The sequence below is a fragment of the Filicampus tigris genome, chromosome 8 (assembly GCF_054856515.1).
Source record: "Filicampus tigris isolate MCC_2025a chromosome 8, RoL_Ftig_1.0, whole genome shotgun sequence".
Lineage (NCBI taxonomy): Eukaryota > Metazoa > Chordata > Actinopteri > Syngnathiformes > Syngnathidae > Filicampus > Filicampus tigris.
In genome coordinates, this window is record NC_141224.1 from 11,284,418 (window position 1) to 11,308,043 (window position 23,626).

General features: G+C 42.5%; 3 protein-coding genes across 4 annotated transcripts; 1 reads left to right on the forward strand and 2 right to left on the reverse strand.

The window, feature by feature from the left end:
* Positions 1-2,314: 2,314 nt before the first annotated feature.
* sec61b (SEC61 translocon subunit beta) lies at positions 2,315-6,065 on the reverse strand. The gene is made up of 4 exons (XM_086037141.1): positions 5,897-6,065; positions 5,445-5,542; positions 4,311-4,415; positions 2,315-2,979 (listed from the first exon to the last, which is right to left on the reverse strand). The coding sequence occupies exons 1-4, from the start codon at positions 5,897-5,899 to the stop codon at positions 2,892-2,894; spliced, it is 294 nt and encodes a 97-aa protein (XP_085893267.1). The 5' UTR covers positions 5,900-6,065; the 3' UTR covers positions 2,315-2,891.
* A 266-nt stretch (positions 6,066-6,331) lies between these two features.
* alg2 (ALG2 alpha-1,3/1,6-mannosyltransferase) lies at positions 6,332-11,574 on the forward strand. 2 transcript variants are annotated; one of them, XM_086037139.1, is made up of 5 exons: positions 6,332-6,479; positions 7,226-7,397; positions 7,484-7,621; positions 7,853-8,020; positions 10,496-11,574. In XM_086037139.1, the coding sequence occupies exons 2-5, from the start codon at positions 7,227-7,229 to the stop codon at positions 11,234-11,236; spliced, it is 1,218 nt and encodes a 405-aa protein (XP_085893265.1). In that variant the 5' UTR covers positions 6,332-6,479; position 7,226; the 3' UTR covers positions 11,237-11,574. The 2 variants fall into 2 exon arrangements, with proteins under 2 accessions (XP_085893265.1, XP_085893264.1); XM_086037138.1 differs by lacking the exon at positions 6,332-6,479 and adding an exon at positions 6,480-6,556.
* Positions 11,575-12,006: 432 nt separating this feature from the next.
* On the reverse strand, positions 12,007-13,706 carry LOC147143684 (phospholipase A and acyltransferase 4-like). Its single transcript, XM_086037140.1, has 4 exons — positions 13,653-13,706; positions 13,400-13,523; positions 12,988-13,289; positions 12,007-12,096 (listed from the first exon to the last, which is right to left on the reverse strand). Exons 1-4 carry the CDS (start codon positions 13,704-13,706, stop codon positions 12,007-12,009), a joined length of 570 nt encoding a protein of 189 aa, XP_085893266.1.
* Between the last annotated feature and the right edge of the window lie 9,920 nt (positions 13,707-23,626).

Here is a 23,626-nt window from a genome sequence, read left to right on the forward strand (position 1 = left end):
GAAAAGTGCCTTATAAATTTGACGTCTTATTAATATATTGGCAGAGGTGGGCAATTCCGTCAGACTGATGGACTGTCACTGATGGATGCCTGTTTTGCTGACAATTGACGAATGACAGAAGTGGGTTTTCATCCGTCAGTGTAGTGGTCACTCTTTTTTTTTTTACTGATATAATTCTGAACAAAAGTACGTTAGCATTTTCTATTTACGCATAACATTTGTCCAAAGGCTGTCTTTATTTTTAACTAATTAACAATTCAAAGGGGATGAAACACTTCAAAGGTCATAATTCATTGAGTTATTAATTAGATTACGGGTAATTAGATGATTCATCCAACTTCATCAATCTGATGATTCATCCAACTTCATTATTATAAATTATCTGTACCAGCGATACTGGGTTGCTCCTGTGTATTTGCTTTCGGATCGATACCAAATCTTGCAGTATTGCACACCAGACTAAATAATGAGGCAACCAGAACCTGAGGAACGTAGACAACTTTCAATACTAGTTTCAAGTAACCAATGCCTCTATGATGGATCACAATCAATTTTATGATGCTCCCCCATCCTATCCCTTTAATAAGGAGATTGGAAATAGAAACTGTCACATCATACCTTTTACCTTTAGAATGTTCTGAGTAACATTTTTGACATAGGCCTAATTGTAAAAAAACAAAACAAAACGGTTGACCACTATTTACATCAACTTGCACAACTCTCCATTTTAACTCTTGATATCTTGTGTGACTTGCTGAAAGAGCTTGAGGAACTTGCTTCCTAAATTCGATTTCAACCACTAATGCAGCATTGGCGATGTGGTTGGGAGTTTACGACGACAGGTCGCAGCTCTCCACGTGCAGCCTGCAGTCCGTCGTAGCACGGAGGGATAGCTTAGCCACAGCTCCTCCATATTTAATTGACACGTTGAATTATTCTGGCTCAGCGCCGTGTTGTGCCACCGTGCATTGGGCCGTGGAGTTCAGTGTGTGTGTGTGTGTGTCAACGTGTATATGGAGACAGGGGGACGAGAGGGAGCGTTGTGTGGCAGGATAGCGGCCGAGTTTGCCACGAACACCGGAGGCCTCTGGGAAAGCAGAGCCATAGCAACTGAATGAATTAATCAACAGGGCCCAAGAGCTACAGTACGTTGAAGACAAGCAACAAGCGCGCGCGCGCGCGCCCAGCGCGCACTCATGCACATGCCGTGACAGCTGGTGGGTTCATATTCAACATACTGCTAACCTGGTGATGCAGGTTTGCCTTCTACCGCCTTTACGATGGCAAAACAACACTTAAGCATCGTTGAAATTCTCGCAATCACTCAAAATGTCTGTGGGAAAATCGGAAGCCGTTTTAGGTTGTGTACCCGTGAAGACATTTAGTTTAGGTTAGTTCTAGTAGTCACTGATTGTGAATCACTTTTTTTATTTTTTTTTTTATGATGAATGACTAATAGATACCGATGGGGTTTTATGTCCATTTGAACATGACGAAACAGTTTACGAGTCACTGGAGTCAGTATAATTGAAAAAAAAATTAAAAAAAATACAAATCAATGTGTCTAATGGTGGCTCAGTGAGATTCAGAGAAGTCTGCAGTGCCCCCCTCAGGAGGTGAAAGTACAAACAGTGAGGTATACTGTACTTAAAAACTTCAAACAAGCCATTGATTAAGCCATCATGAAATTATAAACAGACATTTGTTTCTAAACTGGCTCGTAAACGCAGAACCATGACTTTTAGGGGATTTTTTTAGGGTGTTTTCTAAAAGGTCAAAGGGGACAGAACTCCTCAGCTCAAATAATGTTTTTATTTGGGATAAATGAATAACCTACTTGTGTATTAACATGTTTTTATCATTTATAGAGAACAAGGGGTAGGACTAGATACGTTTTTCTACTTCTTCCTACTCCCTTTGAACATATAAACTGCACTGAACTAAGATATGTATTTTTTCTTTTTTTTATCTTTTGTTTACATGCTCAAAAAATGAATAATTCAAAATAAACAGCAACGTTCTGTTGGATTGTGACTGTGAGGGTCAAATAGCAAAAGTGTTTGGAAAAGGCATTTATCAACATTCATTGGTGTTATTTTTTTCTCACCTGTATGTTGGCTGTGCATTTTAGATGCATTTTACATTTTCTACATCTGTCAGGAAGCTACAACAAACATTTGGAATGGAATGACAAGAATTATGCCTTTAAGCAAGCCGTAGTCACTTTAGGGGAATTTGAGCGCTACGTCGTTGTCACTGTGGCTGAATACATTCAGCTTGGAATGCAACCAAATTAATCAAAGGAAAACCACACTTTGTTTTTGTTCCTTTTTTAATTGTACAATAAAAATCACATTTTGTACAAATTTCATGTGTCCTGTACGATCAACATTTTCCCCCTTCTATTTCATGTTGTATGATGACTTTGAACTGAACAAATGACAGAAAATAAACTAGAGACTTTTTGTTTTGTTTTACTATCCCTTTTGAACATCATGTTAAGTACATTACTTTTTTTTGTTCAGGATTTCATGTATTTTCTTTCACGGATTATGGAATTCATAGCTCCTTTGTATTATTAATTTTAAATCAACAAGATTTACAACAACAACAAAAATCATTGCTCTCCAAAAAAATGCATTTCTGGCATTTGGGGTAGCCTGAAGTGAACTGAATTGTCCTTGAGCGCTGCATTGAGCATTTTCCTTGCATTTGAAACAAACGGCACTTGGATGACAGCGCGAGTGCTGAAAACGTCTTACATAAAAAAATCCAGTTTGCACGCTTTGTACAGGTGGCTGGCAAAGTTGCAGGGGCTCGTCTGGGGTTTGGTCCTGGTCCGATGTGTTAAGAAGGCGAGGTACGGGCTAGCAAGCCGTTGGGCTGGCGGCTTAAGAGCGGGTATATTTACCCCAGATGTGAAGCATGAAGACGGAGGCGATGAAGAGCAGACTCATCACCAACACAGGCACTGGGCCACTGTCAGGAAACACAAAAGGCATCAATAGTATTATTACACAGTAACTCACAACACATCTTGTCCATCATAGTTAATGGATGGTGCACTGCTTAAGCCAATATGGCTTCGACCAGAAAGGAAGCAAGTTTTTAAAAAGCGGCTAATTCCTGCTAAGAAAGACAACCTGCTCAGAATCATTCTCACAATTTCCCATTTGACATATGCACTTGCAAGCTGCAATTATTTGTCATCTTCACCTTGCCTCACCTGTGCAATTCTATACGAGAACCGAGTCCAAGAGAGCCAGACAGGGTGTGGTCAAAAAGTCACCTTGTGATTAGTTTTACTTTATTGTAGTGTCACTATGCATTGGCTAACTTATTTTAGCAAGGTTTCTTAAACCATTAGCTGGAAGGTTATTTATGGTTTTACATAGGTGCCAGCTTGGAACAAATTAATGTACTTGACATGTACATTATAAGTAAACTGGTTTGGAAATTGGAACAACTTGGTAGTCAACCAGCATCACAATGTATCGCGTTTGACGGTTTGCCTGCATTGCACTGAAGGAGCCATCGTGTACTAGCCCTTAATTGATTGGTAATCATTTCACAATGCTAAATTGTACAAATATTGTATGCCAACTCAGATACTTTTCTGAATCACTCATCTCCTGCCAAGCCGATGACTTGAACGTGACCTCGGCAACTAAACAGAAGTGTACACCCTCAAAGTGCAAGTTGACCGCGTCTTTGGTAAAGTGGCGAACACGCAAACAAATGTGTCCTCCTGCAACTTTGAAATGGTTTCTCATTAGGTTTCAAGTGCGCCGCACAGTCTTCGAGCCGGGCTGGCTCATTTTATTGATGAGCCGCTGACACCAGGAGGGGCTCTCAACTCTGAAGGAGGGACCGGGTGGGGGACTGGGGATGGGGGGGGGGGGTGCATCGCCATGCCAACCGCCTCCTCCATCCCTCGCCGCCTCCCCTCCCCTCCCCTCTCAGAAGGCTGTAATTGAGTTGACCTTTCAGAGTGGATCCTTTAATGAAGCTCCGCAAGCGGCGTCTAACGCGGGAACAAATGCGCACTCGATATACAGCGGCATACGAGGAGTGTGCCCTCCTTCCACGCCCAAGACACACACTCGATAAGCAGCGCGGCGCCATCGATCAATTGCCGCATGCGACCAGGAGATGGGATGTCCCCCCCCCTTACTAATGGGGAGGGAGCATGGCGCAGGATAGATGGGAAGTTATCAGACTTTTCTGACTAATTTCCACCCCAGGTGATGCATTAAACATTACAGATGAAGGTGTTTTGCATACTGGAGCTTATATGAGAATATACTTACACTTTGAGACCCGGCGAGTCCTCGGTGTAAAAGCGCCACATTCCACCGGTACCGGCCGACCCAGTGGTCCTGCCACCACTGCGGGTACCGCTGCTGGTTGCTTTCCTGTGGAACACACAAATGAACAACACATTAGTACAGTTGTGCTCATTTGTTGCGTTTACATATCCTGGCAGAATTTGTTAATTATTGGCTAATTGTTGGGGGGGTGAAATCGTGACCCAAAAAAAACCATTACGTTTCAGAGAACAAAGTTGTAGTATTTCTACCAAATATGTCTTGATTTTAAAAGAATAAAAGATGTAACAATCAAAGATCAGATTTTCTAAACAATTATCAAAATTAAATTAGTTGTCCATTAATCATTGCACCTTTTTTTTTTTACAACATTCATAAAATTAATATTGTTTTGTCACATAAGGATAATTTTTGTATGCTTTAAAAAAAAAAAAATCAATTCGATATAAAAATTCAATACATGACTTTTCCCTCTGAACGTTACCTTTTGTCTCTTTTTCTTTCCCACTTAGAGCAAGTGTTACAATTTACATCATGTAATCTGAGTTTCCCCTTGTAGTGTGTCCTTAAAACAATTTTGTAATTAAGCAGCCTGATTAAATAAAACGAGAAACAAAGCCATGCCTGTTAGTAATGGTAATGAGTTTAAGTCTTCAGTGCAACATGTGATGGAAATGAAAAAGCTATTCATGAAGATGCTGATCGTCATGGCTGATAATCAACAACAAAGTCTGTTAACGCCTGAAGTGGAAAACATCTATCTGGTGTTTTAATCTACTAGTAAATAGATATAAGATATACTGAGGTTGGTAAAAAGGGCGTCTGGCCATTGTGCATTTCATCACCTAGGGGGTTGTGGGGGTCAGTCATGGGTCTTTGAAAATTAGTGTTTCTGCAGAAGATGACTACTGTTCCATTCACGCTTAAATAACAGCTCAATGTGACACTCAATAAGGTTTCTACTACAGATTCCAACTTTGTCTCATTTTCACCATTACCCTCCCGCTCGGATCTCTGCTTCAACGTCCACTCACGTTGTCGTTATGATTCATGTGGGTACTATTCAGCTATTATTGAGTCGAACTTGAGGCCATTATTGAGAGCTTGAGTGTGTACCTCTGTCTGACTGTGGATCCTGCTGCACGCGGGGCCACTGTCTTGCTGGGGGAGCGGCTAGACGCCCCCACACTGGTTGCACTTACTGCTGGTCCAGGCTGAGAAAAAGAGAGTTACACCAACCAATTTACTATGCAATCCATCACTCTCATTGGAAGGGAAAAACTGTTTAAAAAGAAAAGCTGCAAACATTAGAAGGCTGAGTAGTGCTAAACCCATTAAATAGTTTCATACAGAAAAAGCCTCTTGCATATGTATCATGTGTATTTCACTATTTATTCTTAGTGTTAATTGGTGCTTAATTGAAGTGATTATTTGTTGGTGGGTAAGCCACGTATACAAACGTCAAGCTAAGGCTAGCTGGCGTGCTAACAGATAGCAAAACGTGGATATGTTTTCATTGCGTCGCTTCCTTTCCGCGGGACAACTACAAGTGCATGATATTGTCTTACCATTTTGTTTTATTTGTGTTGGTGCGAGCTGGGTCCCCGAGGTTCTCTCTCAACGGTGATGTCCACGTCCAAAGACCGGTTGTCACTGTCAGTTCTGATTGGAATGGCCAAAACTTGAGAAGGGACCCACAAAGCTGACGCTTGTCTAAAAAGGACACGACTGCAAAATCCAAGGACCCCTGTGGGTTTCTAAAAAGATGCCTGTCGATAAATAAACGTTCAACATAAACAAGAGAAACCTTTTAACAGACCACACTAATCTATATTCATGTTTTTATACTATTACACAATGTAAAAAATATTTTATGCTTTATTATGCTTTTTATAATATTGTCAATAATGTTTTATACATAAGGCTAAATAAGAATCTCCCCTCTATTCTGGGTGACGTGTCTTCTACGGGACGAATGATTGTCAATAGGGAAACTAGCGCCATTTTGGCGCGAGCCGGAAGTTCAGCTTGTTGTATCGTGTGTGAATTTAGAGCCAGGATGGCGGCGGTGTGCCTGTGTTTCTTGCCAGAAGTTCTGACAGAAGCAGCGAAAAGCGCATAGGTCTTAAAAGTTGGAGAAGATAACAGAAGGTAAACGCTTTAGTGTGTGTATTTAATGCATACGTTAACGGGTTTGTGGCCGCAGTGTTCGCTTTTAAAATCATCACGTATGTATATTATACATAATTTTCGTTTTGGTTGTTTTCAGTAATGCATGCAGGCTAATATTAGTGCATTGTCCTGTCATTGATGACATTTGTGTTTTTATTTACGTTGCATAGCATAACTATAGCTGTGGTTGTTCATGTTATTGACACATACATACCGGAAATTATGATTTGTATGCCCTTTTTCTTATAAACTGTGAGGCGCTTGCCTTGCACTGCAAGCTTTTGCTAACCGTATATAAATGAACTTGGATATGGTAGAGCTGTAATACATTATTAGGTGGTGATGTGTTGGACCCCTATTTATAAGCTTTAAGCTTCAGAGGGAGTCCATTTTTCTCATTGTAAAACATTATTGTGTTTCTGATACAACGTTGTGGAAATAACCAAATGAAATATATGCCCCTACCTCTGTTAATTGTTCATCCGTTTAGTTGCAGCAGGGGGCACGTCAGGTAGGACACGTGTCATGCTAACTTAAAAGACTTATTGTTAAACCATAGGGTTGTCCAAGGTTGTTGACAAGACTGCTGCGATACATTTTACTTATTTAGGGTGACTTTTAATGAAAATAATTGACCAATATATCCTAAAGACTTGATCATTTTTAAATATTTTAATTTAAATCAAGTCATTGCTCTTATTCTGTATCTGTCAATGCATGTCCAGGATGGTGCGGGTGGTGTTCCTGCATCCTGACCTCGGTATAGGTGGAGCGGAGCGTCTGGTTGTTGACGCTGCTGTCGCCCTTAAATCTAAGGGATGTAATGTCCAGATCTGGACTGCCCACTATGACCCAAGCCACTGTTTCTCTGAGACCCTTGACCCAGACCTCCCAGTTGTAAGCGAGCCTTCAGTTAATCATGTGTATAAAATGTTCGTTTTTAGTTCTGCATTCATTATTTCTTCCTCCTCCACTTCCAACAGGTTTGTGTGGGTGACTGGCTGCCCAACAGTGTTTTTGGTTACCTCCATGCCGTGTGTGCTTACCTGAGAATGATCTACGTGGCTGTCTATTTGGTTTTCCTCAGCGGGCTGGAGTATGATGTCGTTTTCTGTGATCAGGTGCGCGACATTTTTATTTGAACTTGTTTAGCTTTTCCGTGACACTCATCTGAAGAAGCAAGATCCATGTTTAACATCACCTAGCGCAGTCACCTTCGGAGCCTTATTTCACCCTTATCCAGTTGAGCAGGCCATTGTAATTTTTCTGTGAATGGGGCTTGGAAAGTGTTTCTTGAGTTTCGCATAGGGTTATAAGTAAATGATTATGTTTATTTTTAAATCCCACCCAAGGTGTCAGTGTGTATTCCAGTGTTGAGGCTGTCTCGTCACAGAAAGAAGGTTTTATTCTACTGTCACTTCCCGGACCAGCTGCTCACGCAAAGGAAATCAGCCCTCAAGAAGCTTTACCGCGCTCCCATTGACTTTCTGGAGGAGCGCACCACTGGCATGGCTGATATGGTACATAAAGGCCTGAGGGTCACACACTCCGACTTCTCTCGCTCGTATTTTTTTGAAATTCAGATTACAATATGTAATTTCTTGTAAAAGAATACAACTTCGATATACCAAAACCGCACGTGCCAAATTTCTAAACTAAATAAAACAACAAACAAATGTAACATATAAAAGTATTATGTAATGTATAAGTAATTTAGCTTTCAATAAGTTAAGTAAGACTGTAGCTGTAGATACCTCTTGGGAAATGTCTGTATGCTGATATTGGACATTTATCTCGAAATGCAATGCACAGCTGAAGGATTTGATGAAATAGCATGGATTTGCTAGTTGCCGTTAATGTTAATGTTAATACAGTAGTATAATTTTCCTTTTCATTTGATGTTGTGATTTTATTGTTAAATCACCTGTAATATTTTTCAAACGGCAATCTCGCGCTGGTGCTGAAAGTACCATCAGCTCATGACTCAAGAATGAACAACTGCTCCCCCTCAGGCGATTATGAATCTTGTTGCTGCATTTTTGGTTAATTTAGCCATTACATTTTGAGTTATGATGCCGACAAGGCACCCTACTGATTTAATAATTTATGTGAGCGTGATACCAACAATTATATACAATGACATGCACCTCTTAAACATGATTTTCGTTTGATGTTGAGGTGAAAATGAATAAACAATAGCAGGTATAGTATGACTAAAATAAGTAGGGATGTTCGATACCACTTTTTTTCAGACCGATGCCAGTACGAGTATTCACTCTCTAAGTACTCACCGATACAGAGTACCGATACTGCTAGTACTTTTGATTACAAAACCTTTCTTTCTGATGGAGATGATTATTCATCGATGTGTCAGTCAGCCACAGTATAACGCCAACTACTGACGAGGAGGACTTACTCAATGGCAGATTTTTCTTTTTTGCTTAAGTATCGGTGGCTGGTACAAGTACCCGAAACTTAAAATAAGGCCTGTATCACTCCTTCCCGGGATATATTACATGACACCGTAGCTCCTTTTTCACTGATGAATTTAATGGCTCTGTCTCCACAGACGTCCTTTACAGACGACAGACCGTCAAAACTGTTTAAAAGTTTAACATTCGTAAAAAATGAACAGAAATGTACAATAAAGACAAACAAATACATCGCTGGCTGCACATGTCCGGACAATTCCCCTGTTGAATTGTTTTCTGAAGCTCAGCTTCAAAATATATTTGGGTTGACTTCCCCGTTAAGGTCTAACTGAAGCAGAACGGTACTGCACACTAAAGTGTGTGCCGACAATTAAAAGGGAGAATGAATGAATTAAAAAGGGGTAGATTACCAAATCATTGCGCGCAATTAATACCTGAATAATGTCCTCTACACAATAATTTTGAATGGCTTAGTATATTTCCCACCTTCCCAAAAGCCAAACACTCTGACCTGTTAAATGACGCTAGTCCTGTAGATAGCAGTAATGTACGCTATAGATTGGATACCAAAAGTTTTTCACCACAATTTCATCTACTGGACCTAAAAGGGAAGTCTGGAATGGTGATTTTTGATATTCCTACTTACTTACTAACTAACTAACCTGACTAACTAACTAAACTACAGTGGTACCTTGACGAATCGCAGAACTCAGTTTAGATACTGTATATATTAAATTAGGTCGCTTCATAAAATGAACTGAATAGCCATTAATCCCTTTCAACACCCCCTCCCTCCCCAAATAAAAAAAAAATGTTTTTGTTACATATTTCTAAGAAAGAAAGTTAGCACTGTAAAGTTGCCCCCGACATACGGACAGCAATCGATTCACCTGTGAATTTTTTCAATATTTTAAAATAAATTTTTGAATGTTAAATTATTTATTTATTGCGTGGGTGGGGGCAACCTAGTTTTTTTGTGCGTGGAAAATGCTTATTGGCGGTTCATCCCTGCGTATTTATTTAGTATTAAATTGGTATTATTATTGTTTTTTCAATTCAATTCCCTCAATTATATGCGGATTTTCACTGTTTGTGGCCCGGACCCATTCTTTCCCCTGTGGGGGTCACTGCAATGTATAAATACCTAATTGAACATAATAAAAGGTCATGTTGTTTTACAAGTAGTTTGGTTTTATAAAGTATAATCAAGCCAAAAGTCACACACACTTCACAATATTCGTGTGTTGAGGTTTTTCCTAGTTAGTCAGGTCAGAAGCTGAAGTCTAGTAGGCCGGTTCATCTGCATGTGAACGGTTGGACATTAGTTTTGCCCCACTGCGGCTCCTTGTGCGTGTTCTCATTTTGTATTTGCGTGCTTGACTTAAAAGCAGCGGCGTATCTGAAGCTTGTTTGCGGCTCAAATTTTGAAAAAATCGAAAAAAATCGAGCAAGCTCGTAACTTGAAAAAGTGTAAGTTGTGGACACTCGCTAGTCAAGGTACCACTGTACTCTCGCAAATATTACCTCGTTTGGACCTCCTGATGTAATTCTACTTGCATGTAGATTCTGGTAAACAGCCAGTTCACCGCAGGAGTCTTCAGGGAGACCTTTCAGAGTCTCAAAGAGGTCCAGACAGACGTCCTCTATCCCTCCCTCAACACGCGCACATTTGACCAGCCGCCCACTGAAACGGAGGGCCTGTGGGGGCTGCTCCCCGAGGGAACCTCCCACCTGTTCCTCTCGCTCAACCGATACGAGCGAAAGAAGAACCTGGGCCTGGCCCTGCGGGCCCTGGCGGCGCTGAGGAGCGCGCTCCCTCCGGGCCGGAGAGCGGGCGTTCACCTTGTGGTGGCGGGGGGCTACGACGAGCGAGTCAGCGAGAACGTGGAGCACTACGCCGAGCTGAAAGCGCTGGCGGCGCAGCTCCACTTGGAGGACGGCGTGACTTTCTTACGCTCCCCCTCGGACTCGGTCAAGGTGGCGCTGCTGCGGGGCAGCCACGCGGCGCTGTATACGCCCAGCAGGGAGCATTTTGGGATCGTTCCCGTCGAGGCCATGTACTGCTGCTGCCCGGTTATCGCCGTGAACTCCGGGGGGCCCCTGGAGAGCGTGGCGGACGGCGAGACGGGCTTCCTGTGCGAGCCCACGGCGGAGGCCTTCTCGAAGGCCATGGAGAGGCTGGTGGTGGAGCCGCAGCTCCGCAGGGACATGGGACAAGCTGGCAGGAAGAGGGTGCAAGATAAGTTCTCTCTTCAGGCCTTCACACAGCAGCTGCACCGATACGTGGTCGACCTTAGCCAGTGACAAGACCGAACATTTGTTTTATTTTGTTTTGGGAAGTGGCCACCTGACTGTGGGGTGAACTATGAGGCGGTTGCGGCGTTGCACGGATTTAAGAGGACAGTTAATCAGCGTTCCATCGGAAGCGTTGCCGAGGGACAGCCTTCTGTGCCAATTATGAAGAAAATAAAAATGTTTCCATACTAGGCTGGTCTTTATACGTGTCGCCGCGCGGCAACCCAAAATATTGATTAATACAGTGAAATGTTTCTTCCCCCCTTTTGGTCATCTTTATTAGCGGAGGAAGGCGGTTATCATCAGTACACGCGGTCCTAAATCAATAAACGGGATGCTTTCCTCCACTTCCTGTCTGGCCAGAGCTTTTCTTCCAAAGACGCCGGCCCCGGTCCCTGACTCTTGCTGCTGCACGGAGGTTATTAGCAGATGATAGAGAGTGTTTGGCTTCATTAGAGGTCTGGCTGGTGGGCAGTATGCCGCTGTCTGGGTCATTATCAAGGAGGAGAATAGCAGAAGGTCACTGTGTCTGCGCAACGGCCTCCTCCACCCTTCTACTGTATAGAGATGTTCTTATTGACATTCCACAAGTCTTAATAAACTAGACGACACACAAAAGTTTCTCGAGCCGCTTTGTTGCAAAGTTTTGTCCGCCTTTATTGGGGTTTGGCGAGCCGACCAAGTATGTCCTTTACTGTCGGCGCATATTTGAAATCCACGTCGCGCAGTAAAAGCTTTTATGGTGCTTGTTAGTATGAGGAATAAGCAGATGTGAGAGCTTATGTTTCCGTCTCCATACGCTGCTGCATTATCAGTTCGAGAGTTTCGGTCGTGTTGACGTGATCTCCGTTCATTTTCTGAAAGGGAATCTGCAAAAACAAACAAAAAATATCAACCTGAAATAGCAATTTTCTTTAAAAAAGAATACAATGCCGATAGATATCAAATAATCAACTAGCCAAAATACAATGTATGGGAACAATAGTGCATGAAAGTAAATTATGTACCTATACATTTTTTTTTTTTTTAAAGTAGACCTTGTGCTTAGAGAAAAAGACTAAATGATATTGGTGGTTTGAAGTTTCATTTTTTGTGAGGCTGTGTGGTACACCTATATTAGTAACATCTGCCTCTGATTGGTTATTTTTCCTTGGGCGTAGTGGTTTCTTGCAAATTAGAGGCACAAGATGTGACCACATATTTTACTCATGCATAAGCCTACCGCTGTTAGGTCGAACTGTTTTAATATGTCAAAAAGCGATTTTCTTTTTCCAAACAATTGCTCCCCTTTAACTCTATTCAGAATTTTACCTGTACCTGTGGCTAGAAAGCAAAGTGAGAAGAGTCCCTGTCACCGAAAGCATTGATGTATTCATTGAAATGGGGTAACCGATCCTGCCCAACACCCTCACAAAATATTCACACTTTCTCTTAGGATTTGCCATTTCCTCTCTTTGTTGCAATCCGCTGACAATCGCGCCCTGTTTTTGTGGTTCACTAAAAAAAAAAAAATAGTTTACTGGGCTGAAATGGACATGTATATTAAATCCTGTAATAACTTAATCAAAGGTTGACTAACATTTTTTTTTATTTTTTTTACCGTGGTTAGTAACTTTTCTTTCTTCTCGTATAACAGTTTAATAATATATGTGGTACTTCAAATAGTAATCGCCTATAGGCCGGTTTTAAACGGCTTCTGTTAGCGTGACCGACTACCACCAGTGTTGTGAATGCTGGCCACCGGCGTGCCTCAAACCAACCTGCGTGCACACGGCTCGGCCGTAGCGAACAAACGTGGCGAAGTGCTCGCTGTTGAAGTTGATCAGGTCGTATTTAAACTCCTGGTGCAGGAAAGTCTGACAGCGATGCATCATCTGCTCCATTATGGACGGAACCAGGTGGTGCTTGTCGTTGTTGACCCGGATGCGAGTTCCCGCAGGCACTCTGATGTCAACGATGGGCTGTGAGGTGATGGTGGTCTTCTTCAGGAAACCGTCACCTTTCGACCTGGGCAGCATCTGCTGCATGAGGCTGCGGCACGCTTTCTGAGTCATGTTCTCGTCTTTGGATCGAAGGAGAAGGAAAAAAAGGCAAGTCTTGTCCCACTGTTACTTTACGCAGAATGTGGTCACCACAACAGCAATTATGATTTTTTTTTTTTCCCTCTCTTACCTCCCACTCCAAAATGAATCACATGACCTTGTCCCATATAAACTCCCCATCGAGACACCCCCAACCACGGGTGCACAAATTCTATCAGGTCTCCAATCTCTGCCGTGGACACACTTTTATCGACCTGCAGAGGGAAAAGAATTCAAAGGAGAAGGAATGTACACTTGGTTTATGATAAAAGGTGTAAAAATAATAGCGTGAAAGAATTATTCCAAACTAATTGATTGAATCAGACAAAGAGATAAAGGCACACCTGTTGCCATTGCATTTGCGAGAGAGCGCTGGCCCAAGTTCTCCGTTGATCCATGGTGCATCAGCTGAGGGCAACTAAAGATGATTATTTAATGCTGTAATCATTTTGTTGACCATATGACACGCCTTCATTATTTCAAGATAGCCTTGACTGATGCAGCCAGCAGATAGACTGTTTAATATGTTACTTATTAATCTATGACATTATTTAATTTGAAGCGTACTGACCGCCACCTTGCTTTTTGTTGTAAAAATATTGTTTATAAAACATATACAGTATTTAATATTATTGTAACGTATTGCACATAAAAGTTAAGTATAAATTGTTTCTAACTAAAGAACAGCCCTATCCCCTGCCAATAGCAAAAAATCCACATATAATCGACACACATTGAAATGCGTTGGGGGGATTAAACACCCAAAATTCTTCAAGAAAAACATTCAATATACATGTTCCATGAATATGGGCGAGAGTGCCCCCTCCCACCAAGAAAACAAATACCTTATTTTCCGGAGTATAAGCTGCTACTTTTTTCCTATGTTTTGAACCATGTGGCTAATATAAAAGTTTTTCTTCCACCGCTAGGGGCGCTCTAACCGGAATTAGAATCAAAACTACGAAAAAAAATCAATGCAATAAAGAATACGATACTTTTTCTTTAGCGGATAGAACACAGACGACAAATTACGAACAGTTACCGGTAATTATTTTCGAATCCTCGACCCTGAATCATGGAACCCACACGAAGTTTTAAGTTGAAGGCTGTCGATCTTGCTATCCAGGAAGGAAACCGTGCTGCTGCACGCTAGTTTAGCGTCAATGAATCTATGGTGAGACGTTGGAAGCGGCAGCGGGAAGTAAAATGAAGATAAGAACTGGTTATTTTCTCTTGGTTCTGTTCCGTTTTAATCAGCAAAGTTGCTGCCGTGTTAAAAGGCACTGCTAGGGAAGAATCTGTCCAGGTACATACGTGTACAGTTCAAAATCGTTTTGTAAATGCAGTAAATATCAAATTTTTCAATCTAGATAGGTGCGCCTTATATAACTTTTTTTTTTTTTCCCCCGTGATTAAAAAAAAAAAAGCCTGGATGCGTCTTACATAACGGTGCGGCTTATAGTCCAGAAAATACAGAATTGTTTGTATTTTTTTTAAATGGTGAAAAAAAAAATGCGAACATGAGAATCCACGGGTCCTGAAACGTGAATATGCCAGGATCCACTCAAATATTCTCCTTCTATTATCATTCTTGTCAACTTATCCATATTGTACTGAGCAGCCAGGACGGAGAAGCACCACTTGCAATGAATTCCATTGTCAATTTCATGGTCATCAACACATTGTCTTCCATTGGAGCATCAACAATAACATAAAAATCCCCCAAAAAAGCAAGACACACCAAACCTTGTGTAGTCGTACACGATGACAAGGCCATATGTATTTCCAAAATGAAGGTTGAATTCCAAAACGTACAACCTCAGGTGCATTCAACTTTACACGTTTGTCTGTATTGCTTTAGTAGTTTAGCTAGTACTAGTAGTTTGTTTGTTTTAATTCATTGAAGAACGTATGGCCAATTTAAATCAGTCCTAGTTTAAGTAGATGACCATACTCAGAGGAAAACAATATTACACAATATAGACAAACTTTTAGTGGGGAAATAAGTGCGCAAAGAATGAATTTTGAAGAAGAAAGTCAAAGTGGAGGAGCAGATAGCGAGGGCGTGCGTGTGCCCGCCTGGCCTCCTGCTGCCCTGTGGTGAGTTTCGTCTTGAGATCACGGCGTGTCTGAGTGACAGCGATAACCAGCACCTAGCTGCCACTGGCGCTCACCGTTTAATTAATTAATGAGACCGCAGGCTTGCTTTTCTAATTCCAACATGTGCGGTTGATAGGCCAGAAATGGTCAGGGGCGTTTTCGGGCAAAGAAAGGAGAAGACGTATGTGCGACTCGTGGCTCTGTATCTGTTGTGTTGACACTCTGGGACCTGCTCCCCTTGTTAGTGTTGGACTATTAAATATGTGCGGAGTATTTTTACTCTGACTTTTAATCACACGCGATGATTGGGAGTTAATCATGGGCTAAATGAAGATGATGATGATGATGAGAACTACAGGGTTACTACATTAATTCTTGCGCCCACTTTATTAACCAGGTCATGGACTCATGGCCCAGAAAAGACTAAACACCCTGCAAGTTAGTGAAAAGGTGCTTCGAGCAGCACACATGTTTCATTATTACGAATGAGGTCGTCTTCTAAAGGGAAAATTAACAATCTTTTATTGTCTCCTCTGTGTTTCGACTAGCTGGAAATAACACAAACCCAGTTAGAGTCTAATAATTAAAGGGCATAACTTCACAAATCATGTTGAGAACATTTGTGAGTTGTTGTGGAGCATTCAGCTTAGAGTCTTGACCGTTTAGCACAATACAGTACACTGCAGAGCGTACAATTTGGAATTCCAAACCAGGTTTTCGGTAAAAATACGCCTCAAAACTACAGTGTAAAAACCTCGGTCACGTTAGCATACCATGTGAAAGCTCAGCCAGTTCAACCAGCTTCAGGAGATTTGCCTCTGCGCATCTGCTGTGCTTATTCCAAGTTTATGTACCTTTGCCATAATGTCACATGAGACTCTAGCATCGCGCTTATTTTGAAACAAGGTATGTTTAAAAAGAAAAAAAAAAGTGAGTAATTGACCATGCACCAGGGTTATGAAATTAAGTATATGAAATTAGGCTTGAAAATCAAGCCGTTCTTCCTGCTATGAGCCGCTGTGGGTGTTTCTCATCTAACTACATGTTTGCACCCATGTGAGGCTTTTCCACATCACAACAATGAGGCGCTCTAGAGCATCCACGCCAATTGAAGCAGGGGCGGAGCTATGGGTGGGCCTGGGCATGTACAGGCCCACCCAGATTGACAGACTGCCCACCCAGTGAGATTCATGACAAACTATATACTTTACATTTTTTAGTAAATTACCTATTCAATTATTTTTGAATTTGTGTTTTGTTGTATGTTTTTTTAATATTAAGAATGGCATAATTGTGGTTTTCTGAGGACGATCTGAAATCTACATTATTCAGTGTGTCATTTTTTTAAATATACGATGTGACGGAACAGGAGGATTGTGCTCAGTGAGAGAAATATTCAGGCCCACCCTTATTTTTCCAGGGCCCACCTATTAGCCACGTTGTGGCTCCGCCCCTGGCATGAAGCCTCTGTCAACGCGCTAGCTGTCAAGTTGGAGTTTTTTTGTTTTTTTTTTAGGCCCACTCCATAGTTCTCAGTCTTTGCATGTTTTCAGCAAACATCTTAGAATGTGTTGACTGAATTCAGAAACAAATCTCTGAATGCATTTTAAAGGGTCTTCAACATCTTTTTACACTTGTATTACAGATAGGAATGTTGCTAATTTAGTTTGTTGTATGAGGTGTTTTGAAAACCATGAAACATGCATGCTTTAGATGATGAACAAATACAAAACATATGAGAAAAGTCACTTCCACAACATATAAGAGGTGTAACAACACTAACCGGATGACAACCTGAATGATGGAATGTGCTAAAATAAAAGCTGATCTCTATTTGTATTCACAGCCCGTCTTTTAAGAGCTGTGTTTTTTTTGTTTTTTTTGAACGCAAAATGTTTGTAACTTATACATTTCACACTTTAGTGCTCCTGTAAACCGTTGAAATCTACTAAATTCCCGCCCATAAACGTTAAAACCGCACATCTCTTCCACTCGCGAAGACCAACAGTCTCAGATGCTGGTATCACGCTGCATGGGAATGATTTACTGGCGTGAAATAAAAGTCTATGCTCTGTGAAAGATCACAATAAACCATTTATGATCTCTGATAGTGGAATATTTTACATAGTGGAGCCTCTGCAAAAATAGCTTTATGGCCCAGCAAGGAGAAACGTTACGACTCGTGCTGGCTTGTATGTTGCGGTTTAAACCGTCGTATAGCTTGAAGATTTACCTCGCAGTCGCTTTATTCATAAAAGTATTTATTTTACAAGGACTTGCATTCGGTATAACAAAGAAGGCAACAACCAGACACTGTGAAATGAAATCGACACTTATTTTGTGTCTCCATCACCACGAAGTCTGCTTCCAGTGTGCATTACCATTAAAAACAAAATGATGCGCATGTTCTTCCTTTTTAGTCTGTTGCTGTATTATCTCGCTACATCAAATCTCCTGAGCTGACACTCTCATTTACCAGTGCATACATTTTACTTATCAGGTATGAGGCGTCAAAGTTCACTTCATTATTTAACACTTGGACATTTCGCCGACACAAGACAACTGTCCTTGATTATGTCTGTCACAGCTCAGGACACAGCGGTGAAAGGATTGTTTCGTCAACAAAATATAATCAAATAATTTGCGTGATGTTTTTGTTTTTTAGTAAGACACTTTTCTTGCTCATTATTTTCTGTTGTGAATAACAATGATGTAAATTGACTTGGAATTTAAAGCAAAAACTCCCACCCAGTATAACCTGACATAAGAACAAAATAGAAATAATCGATAGTAATTCATAGTTAATTTTTGCGCGAACATTGTTATAAATGATAAATGATTGTCATGGCTGGCAGCGGCTACTTTCCAAAGTATCATAATGACTGTCATTTTTCATCCCAAAAGAGTCAAAACAATCCTGTTTAGATCATGCCTCGAACCAAATGATAAATATACAATAACTGTAGATGGATTGAAATAGTTAGAAATAAAGATAGCTAGAAATATCTAGTTGGCTTTTCACACCAACACTCAGGCTGTCCTGTCAAGTTTCTTTGTGCATGAACTGATGTAGTGACGAGAGGTGAAACATCGAAGGCAACCTGAACACTCCAGTTAAGATCGAGCCTTCCCTGAGAAGACAACGACCTCAATTAATGAAAATAAACACGGGTGCCTTCAGCTTGTCGCGATACGAGCAGTCGTTCGGCCAGTTTTTTGTTGTGACTTGTGAGCAAAACTTTGAGACTGTCAAACCAGACATGAAACAAAAAAATAATTCCTCGTTTGGTATTTTACTAACCACATAAGTTTGCCTTTAAGTCCTCTAGTTTAATACTAACATGAAATGGGAAATACCAAAGACGGGCTAACAAATAGCATCTGTGTGGCGGTACCTTTACGCAATGCATATTTGAACACAAACAGTGCAGCAACACACGTAGACAGACTGTAATAATACTCAAATTTTCTATATCCTCTGCGAAAAAAATGACAAATATTACTGCAGTTAGTGAAAGTCTTCTGTTTGTGTCTGCATGGCTGCATTATAGTGTACCTACTATTTTATTATTATAGTATACCTAATGTTGTGCCCTGTGAGTGTTTCTCCGGGAATCTATAACACAACGTTAGATGCCTGTACATCCTGTCTCCCCTGGCTGCAAAAAAAAAAAAACGGCAGAGTAATACCGAAGAAGGCGGTGGGGGGTGGCGGAGGGCGTAGGCGACAGGAGAACAGACCTCCCGTTGAACTTGGCTGGCTCCCAGCGCTCATTTTGCCCGTTAATCTGCCGCAAATCACTCAGTCACGCCGGCTTTAAACAAACACATTAACATTTGAGAGCGCTCGCCGCCTGCCACGCACACACACACCCAACCTGTTTAACATGGCATTATTCTTTTTTTTGTCCTCTTAAACCGATGCATGTTTTCTCCTCATTGTTGGCCTGAGGTGTGTGTGTGTGTGTGTGTGTGTGTGTTGGTACATTTTTTGGGTCCACACAGATTCGCACCCTGCGCACCTGTGGCCCAGGAGGTTCTCACAGACCACAGGTGCTGCTCCACACAGCTGGCGAACACTCATTGGTGGATGTCAATCATGGTGTGTGTGTGTGTGTGTGTGAAAAAATGAGCTACAAAAAGACAATACCCATTTGACTGTTGATTCAAGTATGCTTTATGTAAGTGTGTGCGCGCGCGTGCGTGTGTGTGTGTGTGTGTGTGTGTGTGTGTAAGCAGCGGCCGTTTACATCCTGTTAGATTGAGCTGTCAGTCGGCAGGCAGCAGATGAAGATTAATGGAGCGAGCAAACAATAAGAGGCTGGCAATGATCATGAATATGCTAATGGTCGTTATCCATACACACTCGGGGACACGCGTGCGTGTACAGTGTTTGCGAGAGAGGAGGTGATACAGGTTACACTTCTCCTCTCGGGATTCACACCCAAAAAAAAGCAGGCTGATGGACAGGAGGGAGAGATGGGGGGAGTGACGTCCCGTGTGTTATGTTTGGCTAGAGGGGCTACATGAGTGACTGACATGATTGGTGTTGCGTTCAAATGTGTGCGTTGCCAAGTGTCTGATTAAGACTACAGGGTGTAATGAGAAGCTGATTATGAGGAGAGAAAAAAAAAAAAAAAAGCAATAGATGGACAGATCTATTCAGTATAAGGATGACGGGATTCTTTGTTGTCTCGTCCTATTTAGGTGGTCCTCAGGGGTCCGTCCTGTGTTTGCAGCCATTTCAAAAAAACGGGAAACCGGATTTTCTCCAACTTGCTCTCTCATCACGCGCCCCTCCATCTGGGTCACTTGTCGTCCACTCCATCACCTGAATACCTCCACTCAGGGGTCCCCAACGCCCCCCCCGCCCCCACAAGGCCCGCTGGGAACCATTTGCAGGGGTTCTCTGACCTTCCCCGTCCTTTAAACACAAATACACACCTGCATTCCCGCACTAAGCGCAAGGAGTCCTGATGGAGAGCGTCATTTGCGCGTGGCGATGGATGGCGGGCGTAACGTCGTCGAAGGAAGTGGTTATGATTGGCGCTAATGAGCTCACAGGGGACGCCCGGAGAGAGCAGGCCGGCCAATGTTGGCTTCGGCTGGGATGCGACTCTCAGGAGGCTCCCTGCCGAGCTGAGGCCCTTCCGCCTTGGGACTTTCTTTGGGAGTGTGCGTTACCGACTGTCCCAGTGGTCATTATACGCTCATTGTGCTGAGTTGGTTATCGGTGCTCTCCTCGGACAGGGGTAGTTAAACACGCGGATGTTGAATTGCATCAGTTATGAGGCCAAGGTCACCGGTTTCGCAGTATTAAACACCCTACTAGGGCACCGGTGTAGAAAAACACTGAGGGTTGCTAACAGCAGCAGTGGGAAGTGCGCGCGCGCGCGCGTGCGCGTGTGCGCGCGACAGTGCGTTTCGTGTGTCTTATTACCATGCATCGTCCGTCAGTGTTGTCCAGCAGTCTGAGCCTTGACGCCGCGCTCCAGGGGGGAGTTATAGATTTCTGTCTGGAGTGGGCAGGGGCCAGGGGAGCTGCCGTTGCCCAGACCTGAGCACTGTAGGCTGGCCACGGCTATCTGCTCATCTGCCCGTCTCTGGAGGCCGCGGAGCTTAACCTGGAGCAAGGCTCTGATTAACCAGACTAATGAAGCCGAGGCCCCCAGCTCCCACTTCTCAACACTATAATCACTGCTTAAGGCCCCCCAGCCATTCACCATGTCTATATGGAGAGAGAGCCAAAGCAGTGTCTCAGCTTAATGGTTAAGTCTACCGACAACACCACTTTTAAGGCAGCTTGACCACGTTAGCTAACAGACGCGTGCCGGCGAGTGACGACAACATGGCAACGTGAGTTACTATTTAGTCGAGGTGGGCATTCCGTCAGACTGATGGACCAGTCCGTCATTGACGGGACGCCCGTTTTGCTAAGGATTGACGAATGACGGGGCAGCTTTTTAAAATGACGGGCTGACGAATGACGGAAGGGGGTTATCATCCAGCAGTGTAATCGTCATGAACCGCGTCATCCGGGTTACGACTGACGGATCGTCACTGACGTTTTTTGGAGGGGCCGACTGACGGACCACTGGGCTTCTGACGGACTAACACCTTAATTGACGGACTGATTGACGGAATGACAGACTGACGATTACAATACAGTTCGTAACGAAAAATGACGGCCTGACGAATGACGGACGGGTAACCTGGCTGCTGACGGATGACGGACCAGCAAAATTTCGTAAAATGCCCACCTCTGCAATTTAGTTAGAAATGGCACAAAAATAGAGCATTGTATTACTTCCATAACTTTTCCATGCACATTACTCAGCCCGCATTAAGCCTTACGCATGCATACAATCTAAAGTAAAGTGGTACTTTTGTCACTTGATTTGGATAATTCCCATTCCACAAAATCTAGCGCACTATTTCTCAAGTTACACGATGTCACTCGGTGATATTTTTTTGTGCCGTCATTATAATTAAGAGCGAGTTTCAGGACCTTTTCTCCATTATTTGCCGAATGTTTCAACAGTTCACTGTTTTTGTGCTTGTTGCGCCATATCGTGGAATCTTGTTGTTGTTTTTGTTAGCTTTAATTCATTGATTGTGTTTTTCGTTTTGTGCTTGTTGCGCCATATCGTGGAATCTTGTTGTTGTTTTTGTTAGCTTTAATTCATTGATTGTGTTTTTCGTTTGAGATGTCTTGCTTTGGTCGCACTAATGCACCCCATCCACGTCTGCGTCTCTACCGATGAAACCATGAATAGCCCGTGTTGTCGACTTGCTGTTGCTGTTACAATTTGCCTCTTTTCCCTAACGTTTAGTAATGCTAGCCTTGCTTGTACTTCAATGGCTTTATGCCCTAACATGCATCAGTGTTAACCAGGGGTCCTGCACCAATTTTAAGCAGTGGTGGAAAAAAAAAAAATATCGCTGTGGTTGGCACTACAATGCCACATATTGAAAATACTCTTTTCTGGGGCTTCTGTCAGTCACGGGCCCTTAAGGGTGGTCATCACCTTTCTTCCTCTTGGCGCCGTTGGCAATAGCAATGGCTTGAAGTGCTTCGTGGATAAGCAACGTCTTTGTTGCAAAGTGGAGACATAACCGGGCTCTTCTCCACACTTTCATCGGGCAATTTTCTTCAAAATAAACTTTACATCACTCAATGCATCTTGTTGTCTGTATTCCGAATATCGGACTACTGAGAAATGAGTTGCTTGGAGTGTAGGAATAAATAGACAAGTGTGCTAAAATGTTATCGATATCCTCGTCAATGAGCTGAAGGCATGGTACACACATAAAAAAAATCACTAAACCAGGCCGTTTTTGTTCCAATTTTGCCTCTTCCCAACCAACGACATCCAACGCTCGATTTTGTTTTATAAGATTGTCCTTATAAGGTTATCCTTCGCTCTGAGGTGTGGCAAGAGTGGATCTGTCCCGATAAAAAGGGTCCGAAATGGGTTGGTGCCAACAATACCACCTATAACCTTCTGCTAGAAAGCAAAACAGTGTCAGGAAAAGGAAAAGTTTCTTTTAGGTTAATCAGAGGCTGGTGGCTGACTCCCATTCAACATGACTTTTAATGTAACTGCTTAATTCTCAATACAGCCACATCCCCAGTTTTATGAGGGTGTGCACAAATGTGCAACCACACTATGTCAGTTAATTAGTTTGACTTCCCCTTTTCAAATGTTTTTTTTTTGTCCCCAATTGAGTTGTACAGGTTATAGTTCACCGCATAACCACCTGGCATTTAAACAGGGGTGTGTAGACTTTCTACATCTTTAAAATGGTCTCTTTTCGACTTCAAAGAGCATATTGTCTGTGTAGGAAATCCAAATGAATGTTTGCGAGCGGGTTCTAGCATAAGAGGGTGCGCAGGGACGATTTCAGTCGCATGCACGCGTGCATGTGAATGAGGCCGTGGGCGTACGCCAGCACATTTGAGCGTGTTTACTGTGTGATGATGGACGTCTCATCTGTGCCTTCCTTATCACCAAAGCAAACATTCGACTGACGATGGAAGCGTTCAGCGTTCCCGACGCACCGATCCCGGTGGAGAAACGTCTCCAAACTCAATGATGTATGCAAAGCGGACAAACACGCAGCAACCTTTGTGCTATCACAAAGGATTGCGGTCACAAGCGTATACAGGTACGGCTTGTTAGGTGCAAAGCTTTGAAGTGTCTGTGGTTGGAAGGTG